This window comes from Drosophila bipectinata, chromosome XR (genome assembly GCF_030179905.1).
Source record: "Drosophila bipectinata strain 14024-0381.07 chromosome XR, DbipHiC1v2, whole genome shotgun sequence".
Taxonomy (NCBI): Eukaryota; Metazoa; Arthropoda; class Insecta; order Diptera; family Drosophilidae; genus Drosophila; species Drosophila bipectinata.
The window spans coordinates 20,925,120-20,950,818 of record NC_091735.1 but is presented as its reverse complement, the minus strand read 5'-3'; the positions used below and the strand labels follow the sequence as shown (position 1 = coordinate 20,950,818).

General features: G+C 33.5%; 1 protein-coding gene across 7 annotated transcripts; it reads right to left on the bottom strand.

Moving 5' to 3' along the window:
• Positions 1-414: 414 nt before the first annotated feature.
• AMPdeam (AMP deaminase) lies at positions 415-19,128 on the bottom strand. 7 transcript variants are annotated; one of them, XM_070282966.1, is made up of 12 exons: positions 14,194-14,271; positions 11,519-11,948; positions 9,166-9,310; positions 6,544-6,878; positions 5,930-5,965; positions 3,662-3,780; positions 3,495-3,589; positions 2,978-3,434; positions 2,460-2,914; positions 2,112-2,406; positions 1,920-2,030; positions 415-943 (listed from the first exon to the last, which is right to left on the bottom strand). In XM_070282966.1, the coding sequence occupies exons 2-12, from the start codon at positions 11,697-11,699 to the stop codon at positions 770-772; spliced, it is 2,403 nt and encodes an 800-aa protein (XP_070139067.1). In that variant the 5' UTR covers positions 11,700-11,948; positions 14,194-14,271; the 3' UTR covers positions 415-769. The 7 variants fall into 7 exon arrangements, with proteins under 7 accessions (XP_070139067.1, XP_017099565.1, XP_017099561.1 ...); XM_017244076.3 differs by lacking the exons at positions 11,519-11,948; positions 14,194-14,271 and adding an exon at positions 18,642-19,128; XM_017244072.3 differs by lacking the exon at positions 14,194-14,271 and having other exon boundaries at positions 11,519-12,147.
• Between the last annotated feature and the right edge of the window lie 6,571 nt (positions 19,129-25,699).

Sequence of the window (25,699 nt, the reverse complement as noted above, 5' to 3'; positions counted from 1 at the left end):
ATTTATGAAGAATTTATTAAAATCTCAGTAATACTAGAGAGACTAGTAAATTCTTTAGAATGTTTAAAAATTTAAAATGTAGTATTTATAAATATAAATTTAATTGAAGAAAAAACATAATTTTTTATTGTTTTCTAAGACGCTAAAAAACGTCTCTAAAAAAACTATTTTAATATATTTTTTAATAGAACTATTAATAGAACCCTTAATTTTAAAAGTTCTTGAGCAAACCCACACAGTATTAAAATTTCGACACTGTATTTAACAAGTTTTTAAGCTTTAAAAAAAAAATTGTATTTAAAAATAAAACTTAAATCAAAATTAAACACCTATTTTAAACAAATTCTTGAAAACTTGTCATTAAAATCCTTTTTTTTTCCACCCACCCACTCAAAAACATTACAAAAACTCTCCTTAAGTTAAATAGTTTCCCAATTTGTTTTGTTTATTTACTCAAAATTACATTTTTGCGTGTACAGGTTTTTATTTAAAGAATTTGGTCTGCCGCCTTTATATCATGGTTAGTACAGAAACATTTATATATTTGTTTGTTTTGTTGTGAATATATATATATATATGTAATATATAATATACAATATATATATATAATAATAATTCGTTTAATTTGTATATAATTAGCGTAGGAAGCCAAGAAAGCCCGGAAAAACGGACCCGTAGCCGTAAACCGTAAACCGTAATCGTAGCCAGAGCGGATTTGGATTGGATTTTGGATTTGAATTCGGGGTTGAGGATCCATACAAGTGATCCCCTAGTGATCCGTGCTCGTGCCACAGGTCTGGTTGACCTTGAAGATGTTGGAGAGCTCGTCCAGCAAAGTCTCGTAGCGATAGGCCACCCTGATCTCCGGCACATTGGTGCGGGTGATGTCGTTACCCTGGATGCCATCCTCGAAGTAAGTGGGTCCCAGCCACTGTTGTTTGATCTGGAAAATTGATTAAATAAATGCAAGACAAATATAAAATTTAACTAGAAACGAATAGAATTTAACTTTAAGATATTCCAATTTATAAAAATCGGGTGTATATTGAGGAAGCACCTTGGGGACCTTCGATTCGCTTCGCAAGTTCCCTTATTATTTTAAAGAGGAATGGAAACCTATTGAAATATTTGCTTTAGATTTTTACTAGATGATACTGGATGGATAGAAAATCGATTGCAAAATATGTTAATGGAGTTTTCGACGCATTTCCCTCAAAAAGCTCTGTTAATAGAGTTTTCGACGCATTTCCCTCAAAAAGTCGAAATTTACAGGTAAAGCTGTTTTGGTAGAGGTTTGTTAGAAAGGTGCAAAAAATTGCAAAAGTATAATTGAATCTGGACAGCCGGAGGTAAGATGCCAGCTAATACATATTACAACTTTGAACTTATACTAAAAAAGTTTCGAAAACATTTAATTTTCTTAAAAAATAAGTAAAATAATTGATCTTTAACTTTACCGAAACTACAGCGATTTAAGCTATAATACTTTGTTGATTTCTGGAACAAATACTAATATATAATAATATAATAATACTAATATAATAATTGGGCATTAAAATCCCAATTTCAGTTAAAAGCGACAAACGATCTTTTCGCAGAAATGCAACGTTTTTTTTAGATTTAATGAAAAGTGGTATTGATTTGGCTCTGATTAGATATAGAAAGATATGATATTACTTGATAATATAACGTTTTTTTTTAAGGTTTTCTCACAAAAATTAGAATAGGAAATCAAGGAATAGGAATAGGGGAACAAGGTTGTTAAAAAATCGGAAATTAAATCGTTAAAGGAGTTACACTTAAGAATCTTACTGTATTAGGCATTACAGACATAGACATAGTCATTATTTTTCTCATATATGTATATTTAATTACCTATTCCGTTTATATTTATTTTTATTTATCTCTAAAATACTCACGTTATGTGGAAATCCGCTCATTATCACACTGTTCCTGGCCAGTTCGCACATGTCGCAGGAGCTTAGCTTCCAAACCTGAGCCGCAATGCTGTACTCCTCCATAAGGGGTTCCTTAGGGTTCACAGAAAATAATAAAAAAAATTTATAAAAATAAAAATAAAATATAGTAGAAGAAAGTAGAAGTAATCTCACCTTGGTGAAGTGGAATTGCAAGGGATCATCTGTGGAAAGGGAGATGATGAGACCCCGGGCCAAGTACTCCGGCAGGGGATTGCGGTGATAGTTGAGGAACAAGGAATTGTTGGAGAGCGGGGACATGGCGATGCCGATCTGGGTGAGATAGTAGAGATATTGGAGCACGGGGACCTTGCGCAGCAGGAGACCGTGGGAGATGTTCTCGGCCATGAGGTAGCCGCAGACCAGATGCTGTACGGGACCGGCTTCGCCGCAATGGGGACGCAGAACAAAGGTGTTCAAGCCACGTTTTCTAAAAGATATAAATATTAAAATAAATAATGGATAGAGGGACATGGTACCTACTGTCTAAACTTGTTGAGAACCGTCATATTTGCGTACATATAATAGATATAGTAGGCATATGGCGGATTTTCCTCGTAGTTCCACTCCTCCGGACGGGGGACATCGTTGTCGAAGAGCGGATTCTCCGGCTTGGACTCATCGTCGACGGAATCGAAGCCAATCACATACTGAAGGAACCTGTGCAGGTCCGGATGCTCGCTGGGGCGTGCTGTCGCCTGGAAGAGCGGCAGGAATATGTTGTTCAGGATCTCCTGGAATGACTTCATCATCTTGTTTGACTTGAAAATGTCAAACAGGCGGGGTATCTGGATTAGCCAACGGATGTTGGAGCTATAGACCCCGTTGTCGATGGCCCATTTGGCCAGTTTGCTCCATTCGTCCGGAGACTTTCCGTAAATGGATAGGCGCAGTTCAGCATTTTGGTATTTCGACTCCTCCAGATCAAAGGCGACTTCCTGGAAGAATATTTCAGATTAAAATGAGGTATTTCTGGGCATTATGATACCTGGTACTCGTACCTTTATAATCTGGGCAAAGTACTTCCCATTCAGATAGTTGTCCGTCTTGAGGAACACCTCCCTCAGCCTGGACTCCCCGATGGGATTGTACTTGGAATTGAACTTGTCGAAGCGATGGAAGGTGTTCCTATCGGCATGTACGTCCAGCATGTCCACGGTGAGGTCATAGGTCGTCAGATTCATGGACTGGAAAACCTGGGCCAGGGTCATCGGCTGTCCATTCGTGCAGGTAACCACCTCGTTGGCATTGTTCTTCAGAGTCTTCTTGATGAAGCGCAGCAGATGCTTCTGGTTCATGCAGGAGGCGGCATGGATGTGGGTGTCCACCTTGCGGGTGTTGTAGAAATCCCTGTGAGGCACCGCCTTCTGGGCGGCCAGTTCGCGCAGCTCGTTGAGGAGGACGTGCATCTGGTATTTGGAGGACAAGTAGCACAATCGTCGGTAGCAGAAGGATTTTCTAAAGATTATAGGGCTTATTTATTTAGTATATCTTGGTATTTTTTTGGTATTATCTTACAGTGGCCCATCGGCTATCATGTTGCACATAACCTGCATGTCATTTACAAACTGGCTCATGTCCGGATACTCGAATTTCAACTCATTGTTTTCGTCCTTAAAAAAATGGTTTAAAAAATATTTAGTTAATAAACTTTTACATTTTTATTTTATTTAATAAACACTCACCCCATTCTCATATATATGAAACACTCCATTTACCGGCTTGATCAGGAAATTCTCGTCCGGAGGAAACTCCACATTCCAGGGATTTGTCAGCTTCATTTGGGATGGCCTCGGATGGAAATCTGCATTCCGCGAAGGATTGGTGTTTTGTGGTGTTCGGGTGTCGTTTATTTGGTTTATTGTTGTTGGTTTGGTGAATTTTAGAAAAAGTTTAAAAAAATAGAATTTCGTTTAGTTGCAGTGGCGTTGAAACAGTGTTTTTAAGCATTTAAGAGTTAGTGGCAACTCAACACTACGCTTAAGGATACGTGCGAGTGTTGTTGCTATTTGAATGGTAGTTTTTTGGTTTTGAATGTTTTAGGGTGGACCTCTAGAAATTTTATAATACTTTTCCAAAAAATATATTACGAAGTTTCTGATACCACTACGAATAAGTTATATATTTACATATTTTTAAACTAAATGCCAGGAATAAAATAAAAAACAAATATCATAGAAATAAAAGTCGAAAATAACTGGGATTTTTAAAGCTAATATTGAACGTAAAGTATTTATATAATAAAAAATATAGGAATACATCTAAATATATGTATGTTTGTACAAATAATTTGTCCTTACTATTGTACAAAAGTTATATAAAACTGCTCATACCTTAAACAACTTACATGAAACAGAAACTTACTTAAACAGAACTATTTCCTATTCTAACATATATAATAATCCTTTAATTTGAGAACCTCTTTTTAGAATTTAAAAATTTAGTTACTTTAGTTTTAAACAACATACATAAGTATTAAGTGAAATCTTAACATAAATAATCTTGGCTGGAAAGTAGTGAAAGTCTGAGTGAGAGTAGGTCGATCGAAGAAACTGGAAAACTTTAGCATCACCGCCATATTTAATTTTCCGTTTTTTTTTCATATTTAATTTTACGCTCTCCCTATTTTCGTGTTTTCCTCTTAGTATTCAATGCTTAGTCAAGAACTGACTTAAATTGTGTCTTTTGTAATATCCTTTTTTAAAATATTTGCTTAAAGACTGATTATAAAATGACTTTTCCTTCCAAAAGACTGAATAAAAGTTTAACAAGTGAAGTAATCGCATCATTGTCCAAAGTAAACTATTAACATAGATTTTTAATAAATTTCGAGATAAATCTTCAAATATGATGAAATTTATAACTCCTTCTCTCATTTGTGAGTGGAGAAAAGAAAATGTGTGGATGGCATTTATATCCCCAGAGCAGCGATTCTAGGATAAATAACGTAGTATAAAGAACTTATGTAAAATGTATATATTCTAAATATACATATAAATATTTAATAAAATTCATGGAAGTTTTCATGATTATTTTGGTATTAATATCAGTATTCTAACAATTGGTCCTTATTTTATTCATAAGTTTAGAAATAATTATTTTTAACCTTGAATTCTGAGACATATTATTGTTCTTACAAATATATTTAACAACCCTAATACTCCCTAGGCTTTCACTAAATAAGTAACTGCAACTACTTTCTGAAAACTTAGTTTATACATATATTTATAAATCACCTTTTTATTTCCTTAAAATCTTAAAAAATACTATATAATTTCGAGGTCCAACCTTAAGTGTTACTTAACAAATAGACATCATAAAATTGTTCTACGAAAGTGATCAACGTTGAGCGTGTCTTTCCTTTTGTACAAGGTTTTGCTTTCTGAAAGGTCTCAAGAATAGACAAAGTGGAAGAACTCTGAAGCAGACTACGAATTTGTGAGTTTGTGGGTTTATTTTTCTAAGCAAAACACAGATTTTTAAAATAAACGCACAAATAAACAAAAACTAAAAGCATAACAGGCAGTAAATAACAAAAAACAAACAGATTTTATAGAACGCATTTCAAATGTGAAACGAAAGCGGAAATTAACTTTCATGCGAGTGCGGAGGCCAGGCATTAGAATCAGTGTGGCCAACTCAGGTTTTTTTTGAAAAACGTGTGACCCTCTTTCAAAAAGATGTTTAGTATTTTAAAGATTTGTATCACAAGAGGTGTTAACAACAATTAATTATTAACAATTAAAGTTAATCCACACTGATTAAAATTGTATTTGCAGTTTTTGTTTTTGGTTAAGGCGAGCGGAGCAGGTAGAGGACGAAGAGGTAGAACTCTCCTTTTGGAATTCAAACAGAAAAGGAAAAAAGGATACAGATATAGAAAAGTAAAATAGGTGGCAAGGATAGTTTGGAGCTTGCTGAAAGGTGGTGGTGGTGGTGTGCGCACGAATTACCTTGTATGCTCGAAACACTCATTTTGCGAATGATTTCTATAAGAAATAATGAAAAATACGAGAAGAGAAATAAATAGTCGATACGAAATCAAGGTAAAACATAAAAGAACTGAACGGTAAAATATATATATAGGGAGAATACTAATACAGATAGTTTACACTTTAAAGTCAGATGATAAATAAAACAGAAAAAAAGACAGGACTAGGCACGAGAGTAAAAAAGCTAGCGGAGGCAACAAAGAGACGGACACAGGAGGGCAGCTATCTGGCAACTCTGGCAGAGGTACAGTTGACACAACACAAAGGCCAAGCCTCGACTTGTATGATACAGGACCCGCTCGGGAGCAGATCGATTGCTGAATTACTTGCTGGTGCATTATAACGCTCATGTACAACAAATTCCTTTTACAAATATTTACACATCGATATATACAGTACAGTGGATTGGATCGATTCTTGAACTTATCGATCCATCCTCATCTACAGGACACAATACTCGTACAAAGGTAGACCGATAGCAGTTCGATAACTGATAACACTGTGGGACTTGGCTTCTTTTGCATTCGCTGGATGGGGGCTGAATTTCTGGGATTATTGGATTTCAATTTTCTTACCCGACACCGCCTTGGCGGGCACATTGTCGATGCGATCCTTGAGGCGCACCGTCTTGAGGAAACGGGCCGTGGTCGAGGGGAAGGACTGATCCGACATGTTCATGTAGTGGCTTCGCAGGCGCAGTGCCTCGATCAGGAGGGTGGAGGCCCTCTCCAGATCCTCCAGGGGCACGCCGCTGGTGTCCTCGCCGGAAATGGAGACGCGCTGAAAGTTAATGTCGGCATCGTTCCTGTCCATATCGAACTCGGAATCGTGTCCCTCAACGCTGCTGGAGGATTCTCTGAGCGGTGTCGGTACCTGTGATGTGGTAGCCGCACGAGGTACAATGGCCTGCCTGGAAGATAAACAAATATTTAGGGATTTAATATGGTCACTTTATAACAAAATTCTTAAATGTTCTTAAAAGTTATAGAATTTTTAAATTATTTTTTAGTTTCTTTCTAACCACTTGGAGTCGTCGGGTTGGTATTCGTAGCAGCGCCCAAAACTATAGCTGTCATCCGCAAACGACATCCTCGACCGACTTCCGACCACCAAATGCTCCAGAAAACCAATGACAACTATAGACCAGTGTCAGTCTTTGGTGGCCAAAATGTTAATGATCGATTGACCAGATGATTTATGGCAAATTTTCAACTCGGCACGCTATAAGGATATAATCCTACAACCCCCAAAAAAATAAATTCACCTCTTCTACGATTATCTTCTACTTCTAAAAAAATAGATGAAGAACTTGCGTGTTTCGATTGACTATTCTAAAAGAATTATTTCAATTGTCTCACAAGACAAAAAATGGTAATTAACTAAAAAATGGTTTAGTTCAGTTCTTAAACAAGTCTTAAAGTTTTTTGAAAACTCTGCTATCACAAGCCTCAAAATGCTTGAGTTTATATAAATTTTAGTCACTTTTAACTAAATAGTTGTTCGTTTTATAATAGTTATAGTTTTTGATTAATTAAAGTACCACAATCAAGTTAAAAACTGTGAAAACTATTTAAAATACCACCGCTTTCTTCAAGATTTCTAAAAGTTGGTAAGTTTCTTGTGTTTCTTGGGGAGCCCCAACTATGGGGGGCTGTCCCCGATTTTTTTGCGTGCCGAACTTGTCAGGATTCGCAAAAGAAAAATGAAAAAACTTGAAGTGTCCGTGCGAGTTGGGAAGTTTCTTTGGCTTTTCTTGTATTTTGTTTTTCAGCGACGCTTTCCGTGCGACACGAACAGAGAGGCGATGGCTGTTAGTGGGGCACGGTGGGTGGGTGGATGGATGGTTGGGTGTTCTTTGGCTGTTCTTCGATGGCTCAATGTCAGCGTAGGTCGCCCAGGTGGGTTTGACCAAAAGTTCCGTATATTTTCCTTTTTTTTTTTTTTGGGGCGCGTTTGTTATAATGTTTTTGCGCGGCCCGGGCTGGCCGTTTATTGGATCGGATCGGAGCGTACTGAAAGTGACGGCATTTGGCACTGGAGGTTCTAGTGGTGCCATGGTGGTGGCTCGGTTCGTTATGGCATAAGCTTCAGTTCCACCACCGTAAAAGCCAGCGAAGATAGCGGACAGCGGACAGAGGACAGCGGACAGAGGACAGCGGACAACCCATTCGTTGGCGGTGATGGAGGTTGCTGCCTAATGCAGTTCTATTCAAAATCAAAACGTGTTCAGCTTGGTCCAAAAAACCCAGACACTCTTGTACCTTCCACTCACTTTGGATGTGCCGTCCCGCCCCTGCACCACCCACTGCCCCCCACCTGGTGGGGCAGCCAGCAGCTAATTGCAACGCGTGCAACGCTTCGATGTTGCGGCCACCTCATTACGAGGCTATTGAAAGTGCCATGGAAACTAATCCAGACACATGGAATAATTTTTCTTAAATATTTTAAAACAAAAGATATTTTTGTTAAAAATTTCTTGATTTAAAAACAAGGCACATTGTTTAAAGTACTAAAGCTTAATCCCCTATTTTTTATATATTCTTTAAATTTCTTGTGTATTTGAAATAGTACGAAAATAAAAACCACTCCAGACACATATTGAATATAATAATTGTTATATTTTTCACGGTGTACATTTAGTAATTCTATGGCTTATACGGGAAAGCTAATCTTAAAATAGAACCAGACTTTCAGAGATAAGAATAAAATCACGAGATCTATGAAAATAAAAACCAGACGACTTTAAGGTTCCAAACACAGAAAAAAATAAAGATGTAAAAGATTATTTAAAAGGCGGAAAAATTATATAGTAAAGTTTAAAAAATATTTTTGGAAATCTATTCCAAAATAACACATTTCAAAAGGCATTTTTAAACCGTTTGGAGATCTTCTTGAAGAAAAGAAACTCTACCTTATTTTTCATGTTTCAAACCAGGGTTATTACTTATTATTTATTAATATTTCTTTGCCTTTTCAACTTTTAATTTAAAGTTTCACGGAATACACTATTTTCTTACGTTTAAAATGTCTTTTAACAAATGCTACGATTTGCAAATCAGAATAATAACTGAATTAAACGAAAGGCAAGCAAATAGACTTTATAGAATGCCCAGATAGCTTTATTGATAAGCCAAGATTCAAATAGATAGTAAAATTGTATATTTTTTTTGTAAATTTTAAATACAAAATTAACTCACTTTTCATTGAGATGGCGCTGGATTTGTAGCTTTTTTTCAATCTGTTCAATGGGGAACTGTGGCACCTCGTAGGGGGCCGAGATCTCGTTGGTCAGTTCAACATCCGACTCGCCCTTCTCCTCCACTGGTGAGTCATTGAGTTCACCTGAAAAATACATCAAATAAATAAATATTAAAATTAAAATATATATTAATAAAAACAAATGAAGATGTGGCATAATTTATTTCTAAAAAACCGAAGAACCTAAAACAAAAAAACCTACAGCTATCATCTGGCTGGAGCAGAGGTGAGGAACAGGTGGGCGAGTCTGGAGCCGGATTGCCCATCACCTGGTCGCCAAAGAGCCGGACATCCACCCGCAACCGGTGGGCGGTATCCATGCGATTGAAGTTCATGGCAAAAACAAAGAAAGACACTAAACACACAGCGAAATGCGGAGAAAATTGGAAAATTGTCGCGGAGATCGATGGAAAACTTGTAACCTGAGCGAGAGTTGGCGTCTCAATGAAAACAGAGATCGGATCGGATCGGAGCGAAGAATTCCAGGCCGAGACCTAACCGGCGCCGGCAGAGCAGCAGCTGCGCTGCAGCAGAGGCGCATCATCTTTGACAGCATCACAAAAACAACAAAATAACAAAAATAAAAAACAAGCAAAAACAAAATTATAACAACTTGGTGAAGAAATAACAACCAAATCGATGGCTGATTACAAATTTGCAAATAAAAAAATTTGCTATAAGAAAGAGGGGTGCACTGAAAGAAAAAATATAGTCATATAATAAAGAAACATGGTGTAAGTAATAGAATTGTATGTGATTATTAAGAAATTATTATTCAAAAGTATACTTTTTATTTTTCTTAAAATGCGTATGTTTTAAAATGTCAAGAATCATTTTGTTTTTCTCAGTGCATAAAGCAAAGACCAAGGGGGCTGAAGTATCAGAGAGATAGCAAAAATACGGGACAAAAATCAAAACACGCACTTCAACAAACAACAAACAGGCTGTGGAAAGTTTCTAACCACGAACTACCAATACCCTTATCAAGGTCAAAAACAAGTTCAGTTATTAAAGTAATTACAGCTATTAAATTTTAAATTTGTAAAAATAATTAAATAGTACAAAAAAAATGCTCTTAGCTTTTTAAAGATTTTTTCAAAGTATTTCTGCTTTCTTTGGAATAAAAACATATATACATTGATGTACATAAATATAGGTGAATAAATATTTTTTTTTTAATATGTAGGTTAGTGCCACTCGCATCGGCCCACACTTGATAACAACAACAAACAATAATCATGAAAAACAACAAAAACAAAGCTGAACTTGAGTGATAGACAGCGCAGTGGCTGAGCAGTTGCTGCGCTGCCTGCGTGGGCAAACAACAAACAACTGAAAGAAAAACAAACAACAAATCGTAAACAACAAACAGCGTCATACACTAGTATCAAATAAAAGTATCTTTTGCTTTAAGAAAACTAACTGAAAAAAAAAAACCGAATTTTTCTTTAGTTTTAAGGACTGGAGTGCCAGTCGTTAAAATACGTTTAATTAAGTTTTAGTATAGTTAAGTTTTAAGTAAGCTTAATTTATAAAACAGATTTTTCAAATACATAATTTTATGTGGCTTTATTTAAGTATGTATGTATTATGTTATTAGTATTATTTGTTATGTATATAGTTTTGGAATGTTTCACTATATTAATTGTGGCTATGTGAGTGACAAATATGTGGGTGACAAAATACTAATACGTTTAGCTTCATAAATGTATACTAATTGGAAAAAATTATAAAAATAAGCTCAAAGTACATAAAAATAGAGTGTATAAAAAGTGTAAAAACTTCAACTCCTTAACTTTCCATAGATAACTTTTTTTAACATGAGCATTCGTCACAGAAATTGTAACTCCTCAAGAGGTTACAATCTATACCTAAGAGTTAATTTAATAATGAAAGGCTAACAGTTAAATAAATTATTGAATTTCAAACGAATTCTAATTAATTCTAATACCAACGTATTTTATACGAAAAACAGAAAACTTTATTTTCGTCACCAATATTCAAAATATTTTGATCTTGGCGTGGGTATTTAACCTCAGATAATACCTCATTTAAAAGGATGGTGATTTTCAAATATTCAATATATGTATGTACATACATACATACATGCCTTTTTTATAAATTATAATTTTATATTTTTCAAAAAGCGATTTTGGTTGACCTTTTTCTAATTTCAACTGTTGCTTTTAGAAGAGCTATGCAAATTTCTATGCCACTGTTTTTCGACCCTATGCTGTGGTATTTGTTGACAAAACACAGGCTTGAAATTTTTTTTGCCGTGTATTCACTTACACTTGCAACTATTTGAGGGCTGCTGCCCCTTCTGACTGCCTTTAGAGCTCAGGTGCGAGGTGTCCTTCGACACCGGTATGGCATGAGACATCACGGAGCCGTCGAACGAGTCCGCGTCCTGGCCGCGTCCATCCCTGGAACTCGAAGAGTCCGAGGTGCTCAGCATGCCGCGGTACGACATCTTGCGGGCTTTGGGTGGGATCCCTTTGCCAAATCCTTGATAAATCCAGGCAGCTACGATAATTTACCGATTTCCTTGCGATTTGTTTGTTTTGGATATGGGAACTTTGAAATTTTTGATTCGTTTGTTTTATATTGTAGGACACTATTTGTATTTTTGGTTGAATTTGTTTTGTTTTATGTAATTTTCCCGGTGACAGGTGGCGCCGCACAGCTTGAGATTCTGCTCCGGGGGGAAGTCTTCGGGCAACTGAGGTGGTATCGGAACGAATCGTATCGGATCGGTTGGATATATTGGCGAGGTGTATGCGAAAACCCAATTTAGTTCAAAATACTTTCCGACGCAATTCGCGAATTTTTCTACGCGCTTGTTTTTAGCTTTTTTTTCGCCGTTGTAGCCTTTGTCTGGCTCCCCTCTTATCTCTTTCTCTCTTTACACTAATTCTCTGGTTAACACCTCTCCCGATCTGCTGTTGATCCAAAGTTTATATATGCGGAAAAGTTGTGGGAGAGCTTTCCCACCCGAAACCAGAAAAAGCTTTCGCTCCCACAATGTTTGCTAATTATAAACAAAATTCTGGATAAACAAATGGCATACATATGTCTAAGATGTACGAGATCAAAGCTCTTTGAACTCTATGGGGTTTTGTAGTATGTAGTATCTCCATTCAAATATATTATTGATAAATCTTTTGTATTTATCTAGAAAACAAAGGTAGGGTAAAGGTTAACTCACTTATAAGCTTCTGAAATTGTTATCAGAGTCTAGGAACTCTATGAAATAGTTACTTCTTTAGGAACCAAGTTCTTTAAGAATCTGACCTATAATTTTAATAATTTTTTTTAAATATATTAAAAACATAGTATTATGCTATTATCATAGTGGTTTTAAGATCCAAAAAATCTGAATAAACACCAATGGAACATATTACCATTTAGACATAAAATGCAGAACAATGTTCTTCCAGAGATATTTTCAAATAAAATAGCAAACAAGAAAATTATTAGCTTTGATTTAAAAGCTAAATAAATTTAAGTCTTTCTCAGTGGCGGATTTAAGGAAAAAGGCCCACTGGGCAAAATTTTTTCAGGGTACATTGAAGGGTAATTTGAAGGGTACAGCCCAGAAAATTTGACAAAAAATCTTTAAAATATTTTGTTCCCAAATTTTGATGCAGATAAAGAATCGATCCACAAATCGTTTAAAGTATTCCGCTCAAGAATCGGATGAATATTTCCTAAGATATGGCCTTCGCAGTGGGTCATATGGGGCTCCCCATGCATTTTGCACATTTTGAAGGGGACAGCCCAGAAAATTTGACAAAAAATCTTAAAAATATTTTGTTCCCAGCTTTTGATGCAGATTTATGGAGAATCGATCCACAAATCGTTTAAAGTATTCCGCTCAAGAATCGGATGAATATTTCCTAAGATATGGCCTATGCAGTAGGTCATATGGGGCTTCCATGCATTTCGCACATTTTGAAGGGGACAGCCCAGAAAATTTGACAAAAAATCTTTAAAATATTTTGTTCCCAGATTTTGATGCAGATTTGTGGAAAAGAAATCGAAGGTGTAACTTTCAGCACGAGGGGCCCTGAAAGCCTTTCGTCGGGGGGGCCCAGTGGGCAAGCGCGCCTTTGCCCACCTGTTAAATCCGCCACTGGTCTTTCTTTTGCATTTATTATCTTGGAAAACCACATATTTAGTTTACCAAGTAGCCACTTTTAAGGCTTGTTGAATTAAAAATGTTTAGATTTACTTCAAAAAGAGATAAGGGAACAATAGCCATCTAAAATAATTTCTATTTCTGCATCAAAAAAGGCGTCAACTCAATGAAGTAGTATAGTATCTTTGAAACTATTTTGTCAAGATCGTTGATAAAAAGCGCAAAGATAAGATTGATATTTTTTAGATTGGTAACTTTCCTAAATTAGTAAGGAAGCAGGGCTTGTCTAGTTTTATATATAATTTCCGTGTATTTTTGTGTATCTTTCGGCTGGTTATTATTTCAACGCCCTGTCAAATTCAGTTAGCGATCCATAGACCGAAATTGGTTGGAAGAATCGTTAGATTAGCGCCAAGTTGTTAATAACCGATAGGGTATGGTTGTTGTGATAGCTCTATAAGTAAACTCAGTTTGTTCAACTGGGTCTCATTTTTATACTATATATATCGGTTTTTATTCTTTTTGGGGGCACATGCCTAAATGCAAGTCATTGGCAGTTCATTTTGGCGATACGACGACGAAAATATAAATACATTTCTGAGACACATACGGTATGTTTTTGTTTATCTGGCATGCGAGCTACAGTTTATTATTTGCATATAGATATTATTTTATTTTTATGCTTTATTTTTGGCTTTGTTTATGTGTTTATTGATAGAATTGCGAATTGCGAACTTATTAATTGCTGCTTTCATTTCTGTGTTTTCTTTTTATTTTTGGGCACTTTGCCCACTAAAATTTGTTGATCAGAAATTGATTTTCTCACATATTAGTATGAAAAAGTTTCCGTCTGGTTTTCCCCACTTGCGTAATATTTGGCGGAAAATTGTGTGTTTTCTTTGGTATTTCCACTCGTTTCGACTTCGCGCAGTCAACTGATTTGATTTTCCACTCATATTTGTCCAACTCGCCGGGCTACGCCATATACTGGTGTGTAATAATAAATAAATAAACGATTTGGCATGACTAACTGCAGTCAGTATTAGTTTCTCAAAGTTTCTCAGACTTTCTCATTTTCATTTCAATTTTCTCCGACTTGCCGCCAAAGAGAACAGCACTTCGTGTTGAAAAACAAAGAGAACAACTGTCCCATCTACTCAAAATATATGGGTGAATAAATAAAACAAGAAAACCCCGGAATGGTATCACAAATAAATCATTCAGATGACGGTGGGGCAGGTGGAAAAGTGAGGCGGGAAAAAAGTCTTGCCATTGTTTTCTTTGTTGGCGCCCGCCTTTTCATTATTTGTTTCTAATTGGAAAACCCTGACCTATGCCAGACGGACAGTGGCCAGCTGTTGGGGGATACAGCACAGGTGAGATTAATAGGGTCAGATATAGAAATAAATTTTTAAGTGGGATGTAAGGTATAATCCATTTTTTTTTAAATTACTTAATAAACCTATGAATCGCTCACGTAATAACCTTATGAATGCAAAGATAATAAATTAAGTTCCGTCATCAGTATCGAAAAGAGCGAAAATATCCATTTATTATTTGTTTTTATTATTTATGTATTATTTATTGGTTTTTGATATTTTACCCTGCTTTAAGACTGCCTTTGGCTAACAATATGAGGAAAAGAATGCTTCATAAACTATATTTCGATTCTAGAGGATTCTAGACGATGAGTATCGGGTATTAAATACCTCAGAGTATTAAAGATAAATTGATTTTAACTTTTATTTTATTTTGACACACAAAGATATTATACTAACACTGAGTAAAGTAACACTTTTTATATTTCATATTAGTTTTTAAGAAATATAAGAAAAAAACTTACAATTTGTGATTGATTGATTATTAGACAAAATGAATTACATTTTAAGGGTTTGTGTTAAGTACAGTGTATTACATACATAGTTGAAAAGCTTTAGTACTAAATTCTTTAAAGGATAATACCTGATTACGCAGTTTAAGTTTTGTAAATATGTATACATATGTATATAGAAACAAATTTTTAATTAAAAGTTATAGGGTAATGAAATTGAAAAATCAAGATCCGGGTATTATATTGAGAAGCAAGAGTACCGGCTAGTGCATAGCTGAGAAGCTTTTATACTAAATACCCTATAGTTTAAACGACTATAAACGATAATACTCGATTTTTCGGTAGAAGTTGTTTAAGAAATATAGAGAAAAAAGTTTTAAAATTAGAAGTCATACGGTAATAAGTACGTAGTAATTCTAAACTAGTCGATAAACTAGTAACTCTAAACTAATTATATAGCAATATAGCTATGACATATAAACTATAGCTCAAAAATGGTAGTTTAATTAGTCCTCTTACAAAGGACACAACATAGTAGTTCATAAGATTTTCGAGCACTCTTCAACGGTACCGGATAATACTTTAAATTTATTTTAAAGAATTATAACAAAGACTTTTATTTAAAAACCCACACATCTGAATAAAAATCTTTTATTGACCTGTTTATGAGCGAACATTTTTGAATAAAAACATTCCGAATAGTTGGCAAAAACAAGACAAACAAAAGCAGGCCCTTGCTGTTGAGTTCCTGCCTCAGTTTAGTTGATTGAACACAACACATTTCTCATGAAGACGCGGGACACATGTCAGACGTGTGACTGCCCCAATTGAGTGGATCTAGATATGGTGATGTATCCACATATTTATAAACACATTCGTCACAATAGGAACCATATAGATGGGCCCTAGATGGCCAGATAATGGATTTCCACGAATGCCCAGCTCATATAGAGAGTTTTGGATGTTAGACTTTATTCATGGGGACTATTTATAGACCGATAAGAGAAATGTTGGGGCAGGAATACTTGAATATTAGAGTACTGGGGTAAGAGTACGAGTATGGGTAGAGCTGATAACCGACAAACAAGAATATAAACAAGAGGTACCGGAAAAATATACATATACAGAGAACTAAAGGGCCACGTGTGACTTAAGAGTTGGTTCATTTAAGGGGTTTACTTGTTTAAACATTAAACGATATATGGGGGATTTCAGTTTATTCTCTAAATTTTAATTTTAAAACCTTTTCCAACTAATCTTCTTTCTTTTCATATTTTTTCCTCAACACCCATAGTTACAATCCGATACTTTTATCGATATTTATGGTCTCTGTCTATCGCCATCTGTAAGCATCATAAATAATGTTGGCCAAACAATAAGTCGGCCCTGCTGTTCACTAGATTAGATTAAGCTGAGCAAATTAATATGAAGTTGGTGGCCAGGGTTTTGGGTTACTTTCGGTACTTTATGACCAAAAAACCACCCAGGATGACTCAAGACAAACAGCAGTTTGGCTAATTGGGCCACCACACACTACATACCACCATCCCATCCAGAAATATTATCCCATAATTTTTGTGGCATTTTTTCCTTTGGTTTGCATAAGTCTGGCGCATGTTTAACCAATTTTCTAAATGGCTTCGCTTCGTTTAGTTTTTTATTTTTTTTCAGTATTTGCTCTTGGTTTGTTTGCTGCATCAACAATATAAAAAAATGGTGAAAAAAAGCTAAAAACAGGTAACACAAAAGCGCTATAGAAATGCAAAGTAAACAAAAGAGTTTCACAGAAATCATCATAAAAAGAAAAGTGTTGTGCCAGCATAAGGTGGGAGGCCTATTTAGAATTTGTTTAAAAAATAATTCATCCAAAATACTACTACTTCTCACAGACTCTACAAGGCATCTATTCAAACCACTTTTGAATCGATAATGATTCATAAAATTGACTTCCAAGATTTATGACAGTTTTTCATTTTTCTTGGCATTGCGAGAAAAATCGAAACTACAGTGGCGTCATCTTTGGACCTCTCGCTCTCTACATATACATTGTACATATATTCCTATACTAGATTGTGAAGTACAAGCTCATTTGATGCAATTGTGGTATCGAGATAATTAAAGGGCATTCAAAGGAATTGAAAGGAATGAAATATATATCTCATCATCGCGTAGTTTAGCTAGATAATTTATGCCTAGTTACCAGCACGCCTCTTTCTCGCCGCTTGATTATAATAATTGCACGTCATTACCAGCGAGAATTCCAGTACAGACACTGACACGCAAAATATATAAAAAAAAAGAATACATTGCACATATGTGTACAAAAAAATATATAAAAAAAAACAGAGCAAGAAGAACAAAAAAGCACAAAGGGGTTACTTGGTCTGTTGGCCTCTTTCGACGTGGAAAGTGGAAATATTTTACGGCGTTGACCAGCAAATGAAAAAAAAAAGAACGAAGGCGCAAAAGTCAATGCATCCCACACACGCATTTGTTCTTCAGGGGCGTCTTTTGAGGGGGTTTTTAGGAAACTTCAAGAAGGAGATTTCAATAATTATTGCATTTTAAAGAAGTGTTTTTTTTAAACAAATAAATAAAAATGGTGGATATATTATAAGTAAAATTTATAAATTGCTTAAAATAATAAAACAGCACTTTTAGGCGACTTTGTTGGTAAGTGTCTTTTAAGAAGGTTAAGCTTGAACTTCATTTAAACTCCTTATTTAAACGACTATTTAACAAACACGTTTTTTAAAAATGTATTTTGTTTAATAGGTTTAGGGATTTAAAGATTTTTAACTTTCATGTATAGATTGTAAATAAAATATCATATACTGAAAGAAGTGACAATGAAACCATTTTTAAGTAAGTATCCGTCCTTTTGTGAAATATTATTTAAAAAGTCGGTAAAGCTATATGATACTATTTAAAGGAATGGTTCTACAACTGAAGAACTTTTATCCAAAATAGTGGGCAATGAATATAGATTTTTTAATTTAAAAAAATGCAAAATAGTTTGTACTTTAAGTGAGTATATAGTGTATATGTATGTGTACATATTTATAGAGAAACGTACTATATTTATCAAATAGTTAAAAACATTCCAAGAGAAATGGTTGAAACTTACATAGCTTTCATTATCTTATAAAAGTAAAAACAAGCTGAAAGAGTACCAGAATGACTTAAAATATTTTCCATTTCCAGTTTAGTTATATCGGATTTATTTACAAAAAATTTAAAAGAGGTTAAAACTTAATAGTAAAATAGTCTATTTTATAGAACAAATTAAAAAAAGCATATACTATTATGCAAAAGTTTTTTAAAAACCTCTTAAGAACCTTTTTTGAAAAATATATCGCACATCCCAAAGTCCACGCCCCTGGGCTGCACACACACACACACTAGTATAAACACGCACACCTTCACACACGTTGGTAACTCACCGCCTTTGCGTTTCTCGATGCGGCGCACTGCCAAGCCCATGTCCATGTCCATCTCGACGTCCGTGTCGAACCCGAAGCTGCGATATCCCTTGGCACTAAGGGCGTCCGCGTAGCTCTGCATTGTGTCCGCTTGCCACTGTCCGGGGTCCGCTGTCCAGTGTCCGCTGTCCGGTTATATTCTTTTTTCCGGAACTGTCTTTTTCTGGTGCCTTGAATGAAGTCTGGAGCCTGGTCTTTCGGGATCCCAAGACTCAAAATTTAACACTCTGCCCCACTTGCTTCACTCTTTAATTTATGCTTTTTGAGTTCTCGACACTCTGGTATGCTGGTACACAGTAAAAAAAACAATAGAAATGCAATAACAAGAGCCACAACAAATGGTGGTAACAACAATAATACTGCTATTTCGTGTGCGGTTGAAAAGGGGAGGGAAAAAACAGCAACGTCAAAAAAGCTCAACTTATTCCGTGCGATTTTTTTTGCGACTGAAGGGAACGGATGCGCAGTGTGACCGTAGTTAGAGCGCCAAGAAATACCAGAAAAACTATTTAATGGAAAGTTCAAAAAAAGCTAACCTTTACCTAGGGATTGACCTTTAAATAAAGATTTTAGGTTTATAAATTAAAGTTAAGAAATATTTAATACAAATTATGGGTAATAAACTTATAAATATATAAAAATGTATTATCTTTTGTTTGAAAAAATTAAAGCTTATGGGTGAGAGGTTGCCATATTTCAGGAAAAGCTTAGTGTGACCCTTGAAAGCTTTTGGCGCTAAAATTCAAAACTCTTTCCAGTTTTCCTCCCAAAATAAAACACTCTTCTCTATTTTTGTTAATTATTTTATTTGCTTGTGGCTTTTTTTTATAATGTAATGCATAAAAATGGTGGTGTTTGTTTTGTTTTTGTTGTTGTTTTGTTTTTGTTGTTGTTTTGTTTTGTTAAAAAATAAACCAATAAACTTTTCACTTTATTAGTTTAAATACAAATAAGTTTGCTTGTACACGACAAATAGTTTTTCTGTTTCTCATTTAGTTTTTGTTACCTTTTTCTTTATTCTTTTAATTGTAAGTTTTTTGCAAAAAAAGTTTCTCGTGGCTCGTGTTGTCGTTTTTTCAAGTTTTTTTTATGTTAAATATATTTATTAATTAATTTCAAGTCGAAAATTTCTTGTATAAGGAAACGCAAAAGATCTTTCGAACAAGTTACTTGTTTCTGTTCTTAGGTTTTTCCATTTTTTTTTCGTTTTATTTTTGGTTTCTTCATTGGAACGGCTTTATTGAACTTTTGTTGTTGTTGTTTGGTTGCATACATACATATACATAAGTAATATTTGTTGTTGTTTTGCTTTAAAAACATTAATTCTTTGGCAGGCATTGCATTTCGTAGTTTTGTAAAAGTTTTGTCCATTTTATCCCATTTTCTAAACCAAAAAAATTTGAAACCGAAAAACGAAAGCAAACATTTGAAATATTGGAACTAGGAATTGTTGAAAAAAAATCTGTAGTTTCCAGTTTTGATTAGTTTTTTTTTTGTAATAATTTTTCAAGTCCTTTTGACCGTATCCTTCGTCATTACATTTCTTTTTCTTGATTTCGTTTATCAAATACACATCAATACATTTTGGTAGTTTTTAAAAATTGTTTCGATTTTCGGTTTGTTTTTTTTCTTTTGTGCTAAATTACATTTTAAAAATATGCTTAATATTTTGTTTTCATTTTTTTGTCATTTTGAATTTTTTAAATGTTTTTTTTTGTTTTTTTTTTGTTTTGTTTTAAGTCAAAGACACGAAAGTGAAAGAGGTTTTTGTTTTTGGTTTACGTCTGTTTGCTTAAATTATTATTTTTGTTTTTTTTTTGGGTTTACTCTTGGCTTAGTAATTGTGTTTTACTGTACTTGTTTAGTGTGTAATGTGTTAAGTTTTTTTTTGGTTTTTTTTGCATGCGCTTAATTTTAAAACACCGAGAGTTTGCTCAAAATTGTTTATGGTTTTTGCTTTTCTTTCCGAATGAAATTTTAAATATCGAAATATATATATATGTATGTATATATATAAATTTTTCATGTGTTTTCGCTAATTTTTTTTTTGATTTCTTTAATTTTTATTGTAATTTTTTTTTTTTTAGTTTTTTGTTTGGTTTAAAAACACCGAAAGCTTAAAATTTAGAGATTTTCCTAAAGTGTAAATTTTTTACAATTTCCTCGTCCTTTTTTGGGATTGTGGTGGTAATTGTCTGTGTGGGTGAGTGTGTGTTGTATGTGTGTGCTTCTGTCTCTGTTTTTTTCGATCTCATATTTGTTTCATTTATTTTTCCAACGAAGGAAGGTGGAACAAAGGTATACTAAAGTAAAAACTCACATTTTATTTAATAGTTCCGTAAAACTTTTCAAAAACAAGAATCAAAATATTTTTAATAAAAATGCTGTCGCTTCTAAAGCATATTGCTAAGCTCCTTCCGCTTCCGTTTCCGTTTACTCTCTTGTCTTTCCTTTCCAATCGTTATTCGTTACTCGCCACTCGTTACTCGCTTTTCTTCATACCATTTTCAATAAATAGGTTTAAGGAAAAAACTGTATCACATTTTCAATTACGTCTTTGTTCGTAGCACCTTCATAAACATACATTCTTCCATCTCTGACCCTCATCCTTTCGCTTCCTAGCCCTCACTTCCGCTTCCGTTTCCGCTTCCGCCTATTTACAGACCGCTTACCTACCATACAGTTGGAGAAAAAAATTGCGCTTCGGATTTTATCACAAAAATAATTACAACTCTGTGCGAACTGCACCCAACTAACATTGCTTTTTTTAACTTTTCTTTTTAAACCTTAACCACGCAATGCGTCTCAAATTGGTTCCATTAATTCCATTCCTTTCACACGCATTCCCTTACCATCCCTTGCTCTTTCTATGCCTATCTCTCTGTCTCTCTCCCTCTCTATCTCTTTCTCTGTAACTCTATCGATTTCTTTCTTTCAAAGTGCTAATCGTTAAATAATATTCAACAAACATTAAACAAACAAATTTTAAAAATTTTCCAACACTAGGCTACCATGCAATTTGTTTAAGTTTTTAAAAAAATTATTTGGGAAGACGTTGGGAATCATTTGGAAAATTTTTTAATAAGATAGAATATTTTTTATTTATAAACTAAATTTAATTTTAGTATTTTGAAAACAAATGAAAATAGTTTCAGTTAGAAACAGCTCTATAGATTCCGTTCAAGTTCTTCGATGGGAAAACATTCACATACTCTTGATTCACAAGTTCTTGATTGTGTAATACCGGATACTTTTCCAGTTCTCTATTTCTACCTGTTATTCTCTGGGATTACTTTGTGTTTTTCACATTTCACTTTTTTTATAAACAAAAAAAACGTATAATCATTCTTGAAATTGTTCGTGAAAAATATCAAATTCTTAGGAAGTTTTGTATTTAAAAATTTAACTAAAAACTGGAATAATTAGCCATCAATACTTCTTGTTCCAAATCTTCCAAATTTCAAGCAAAGCGACCTATGTGACCATTTCTTAGAAATTCCTTTGATGAATTTCATACTGTATAGTCCACTTTCCATCCTTCAATGGGAAGTAATAAATTAGGCTTCATATGATGTTTTTCTTAAGTTTTCCTTGTTCCTTGTAGAACCTTGTTCTTTACTATGTAATACCTGGAATGTTTATTTATCCTTGAACAAAAAATAGTAAAATTATATTTTCAAATATTAATGTAAAAGTAAAAAAGGAAACTCTCAAACTATTTTTGGTGCCTAGAGTCTTGAAAATAAAACAAAAATTTCAAAATGCATAGAACACACCTAAGAGTCTGGTAAAAAAAAAACTCTTCTAGGTTTCTTTCCTCAAAATGCTAGTTGTGTGTTTTTCATTCGATTGGTTTCTTGGTGGCGATGTTGAGATGATGAGATGACGTTTAAAATCAGTCTCTATTGCACTTTTGTTCTATTTTTTGTGGGCTTGTCCTATTTCAGTTTCTCAGTAAAAGTGTTTTTTATTCAATATTTTATTCGAATTTTTGCAAGTTTGATTTTTGTTTTTCAATTTGTTTTAAGTTTTTTTTTGGTTTTTTTTTTAGTTTTTGTTAGTACACCTTAGAAAAATATCACATTCTTACTTCGTTCGTTCGAGAGACATTTTTTATGTGTTTTATTTTTTGTTTTTGATTTTCATTTTTGTTTATTTTGCTATTTAGATATTTTGTTTTTGCTTTGTATGTATTTAAAGATTTATTTACACATTTAGGTTTTCATTTTGCACGATTAAAATATATAAAATTTAAAAAATATTTGATTGAGGTCATTTCAGAATTATTGCTAAGTATTTTCCTCCCACTTTCCGAATACCGTCCCCTGCGCTTTAATATTTTTTTGTTCTTGCTGTGACTTGTTATTTATTTTTTAATTTGATCTAAAAATGCCAACGGTAGTTGCATCTCAAGTGTTTTTTTGTATTTCGTATAATTTTTAGACACCAAAGTTTGCTTATTTTTATTAATATTCAAAAAAAAAAAAGATTTAAACATTTTTGATTTTGATTCGGATCGTATGACTTATGTAGATTCCTAGAAATATTTTTTTTTTAGACAGCTAAAGGTTAGATCTTAGGTGAGAGAGACTTGTTTTTTGGTTTAGAGAGAGTAGGAGAAATAAATACAATTTATTTTAATTTAGTTTACGTTTTGCATTAGTTTACTATAGTAGTTGCTTACTGGTTTTGTTTCTTATTTTTTGCTCACAACATCAACAATGAAATATTTTACTTTATAGGTTTTTTTTTGGTTTTTTTTTTCGTTTGAGGGACTTGTTCTGTAAAAATCTCAAAAAGACGCCTAACACCGAAAAATATATTGCATGTACTACACTTTATGTCGTCTTTTTGTTTTCCTTAGTTTTTTTTTTCTGTGGATTTGTTACATTATAAATATTTGTTGTGTTGGTTGCCGTTTAATGTATTTACATACAATGAGTTAGTTGTTAGTTGCTGTTAACAATTATTTGATTTTAAGACCAAGTTAAAATGTTGAAACAAAGGGAGTCTCCATTTAAAAATTCAAGTGTAAACCGAGTATAGAACATCTTTGAATTCCTAATATTTTTGTATATTTTTTCTCTTTTTTTTGCAATTGAAACCTCGAAATTGTCGTAATTTCATGAAATCGTAGTTTTTATTTTGTTAAAATTTATTATTTTATTTTTTGTATTTGCTAAATGATTCGGAGGCATGTCGGAGCCAGTGACGTGGGATGGGAAAATAAATGAATTAATTTATTTTGTAATTAAAATAATTCTTGAGCTTCTTAAGCTCTTGATTAAATGAATTTTAGTCACTGACTGGCGACGCCTCCTGTGGTGGTGTGAGTTATGTGTGTTTATGTACGTGTGGGGGTGGAATACCGTTAGTTAGTATATATAATATATATATTATATATTAGTTGCTTCCGTTTATTAGTCAAATGAACAACATTTATAATTCTTGGGTTTTGCTTTGTGGGTTCTTTCAAAATATGCACGTCACGTCATGTATATATATATATATTTATATATATAGTATGATGTATGTATATAGTGTATATATATCTATTTATATAAGTAATAGACACCGAAAACCACATGTACATTTATGTATCTGTATATAGATATATTCTATATAATATTTTGGATTCATTTTCTTTCATTAGCTTTTTTTTGAAATTTCGACCGCTTGCAGGTCCTTCGTCGTCCTGCTTGCCTTTAATAAATATTGTATTTAAAAATGCATTAATTTTTAATGCCAAAAGTTTTCGTTGTTGGATTTTGTAATGTAATTTTTTGTTACACGTATTTTCCTGCATGTAAGTAAGTGCCTTATGCCTTATGCCTTAAAAAAAACATACTACTTTTGACCTCTGACCTGCGATTCCCTTCCTCCTCCTCCTACATGTATGTATATATATAAATGTGTAGGTAAATTTGTAATATATATATATATATAATGTATATGTATGTATATACGAAATAAGAGTCTTGAATCCCTCCAATATTTTTTTCGATTTTTGGCTTAAAATCAATCAGCTTCTCGCATCAGCACAAAAAAAATGTCTATCCATTTAGTTCCTATTTAATGTTTCGCCTTAATTTTGATGGTGATTAATTGGATGTCAGTAATTTGTAATTTTTTTTATTTAATTTTTACCTTTTTTATCAACATTAACTTACACACACACCTAAGAAAAAATTACGTTAGCTTTAAATTTTTTGTTTAATTTTGTTAATATTGCTTTCCAAGTGTTTTTTTTTTCTCTTATCTTTCGGGGGGTTTTCTTAAACTTTAGACTTTTTATCCAAATTATCCGAGTTATTCAAGATTGCAGTTTAGATTTTGGAATTTTTCTTACCTTAGTTTGCTAGAATTTTTTTAAGGCGCGTTTTTCAACTATAAACTAAAAGGGGGAACTTTCGAAATAAAATCGACGGATGATTGCGAATCGACGGATTTTAGAATCAGATGAGGGTTCTTTTGCAAAAAACTTTATTAATAAATACTATCAAATAATAATTCCAAAATAATAGTTTCCAAAAAAAAGGTTTTTAGATTGTCATTAAGATAATTATAATTTATAAACATATAAAATTAATAATTCACATACACAGCTCACAGCTTGTTGATGTTGAAGAATAAAAATGAAGAAAATTAAAAATTAAACAGAGTGTTTGTGTTTTCTCCAAATATTTCGGCATTTTTGTTGTGATGTTTTTACATAAAAAATCATAGAGTAGAGTTGTGAAAAATATATAGAGAATAACTTACAAAATAGTACGTTTTTTTTTCAGTGTTTGCATTATTTTTGTTGTTTGTTTTGTTTGTGTTTACAAAAGGCAGTGTTGTTGTTTGTTTGTTTGTTGCAGTAGCGTTTTGTTAGGAAATAAATAAAGTAAAGAAAATCGAAATCGAAAGCCCGAAGGTTACAGACTAAAATTAATTCTCAATTGAAATTCACATCAGAATAATGCTAAACAAAGTACAAATAATAATAAAAATAAAAATAATAATAATGGTAAACTAAT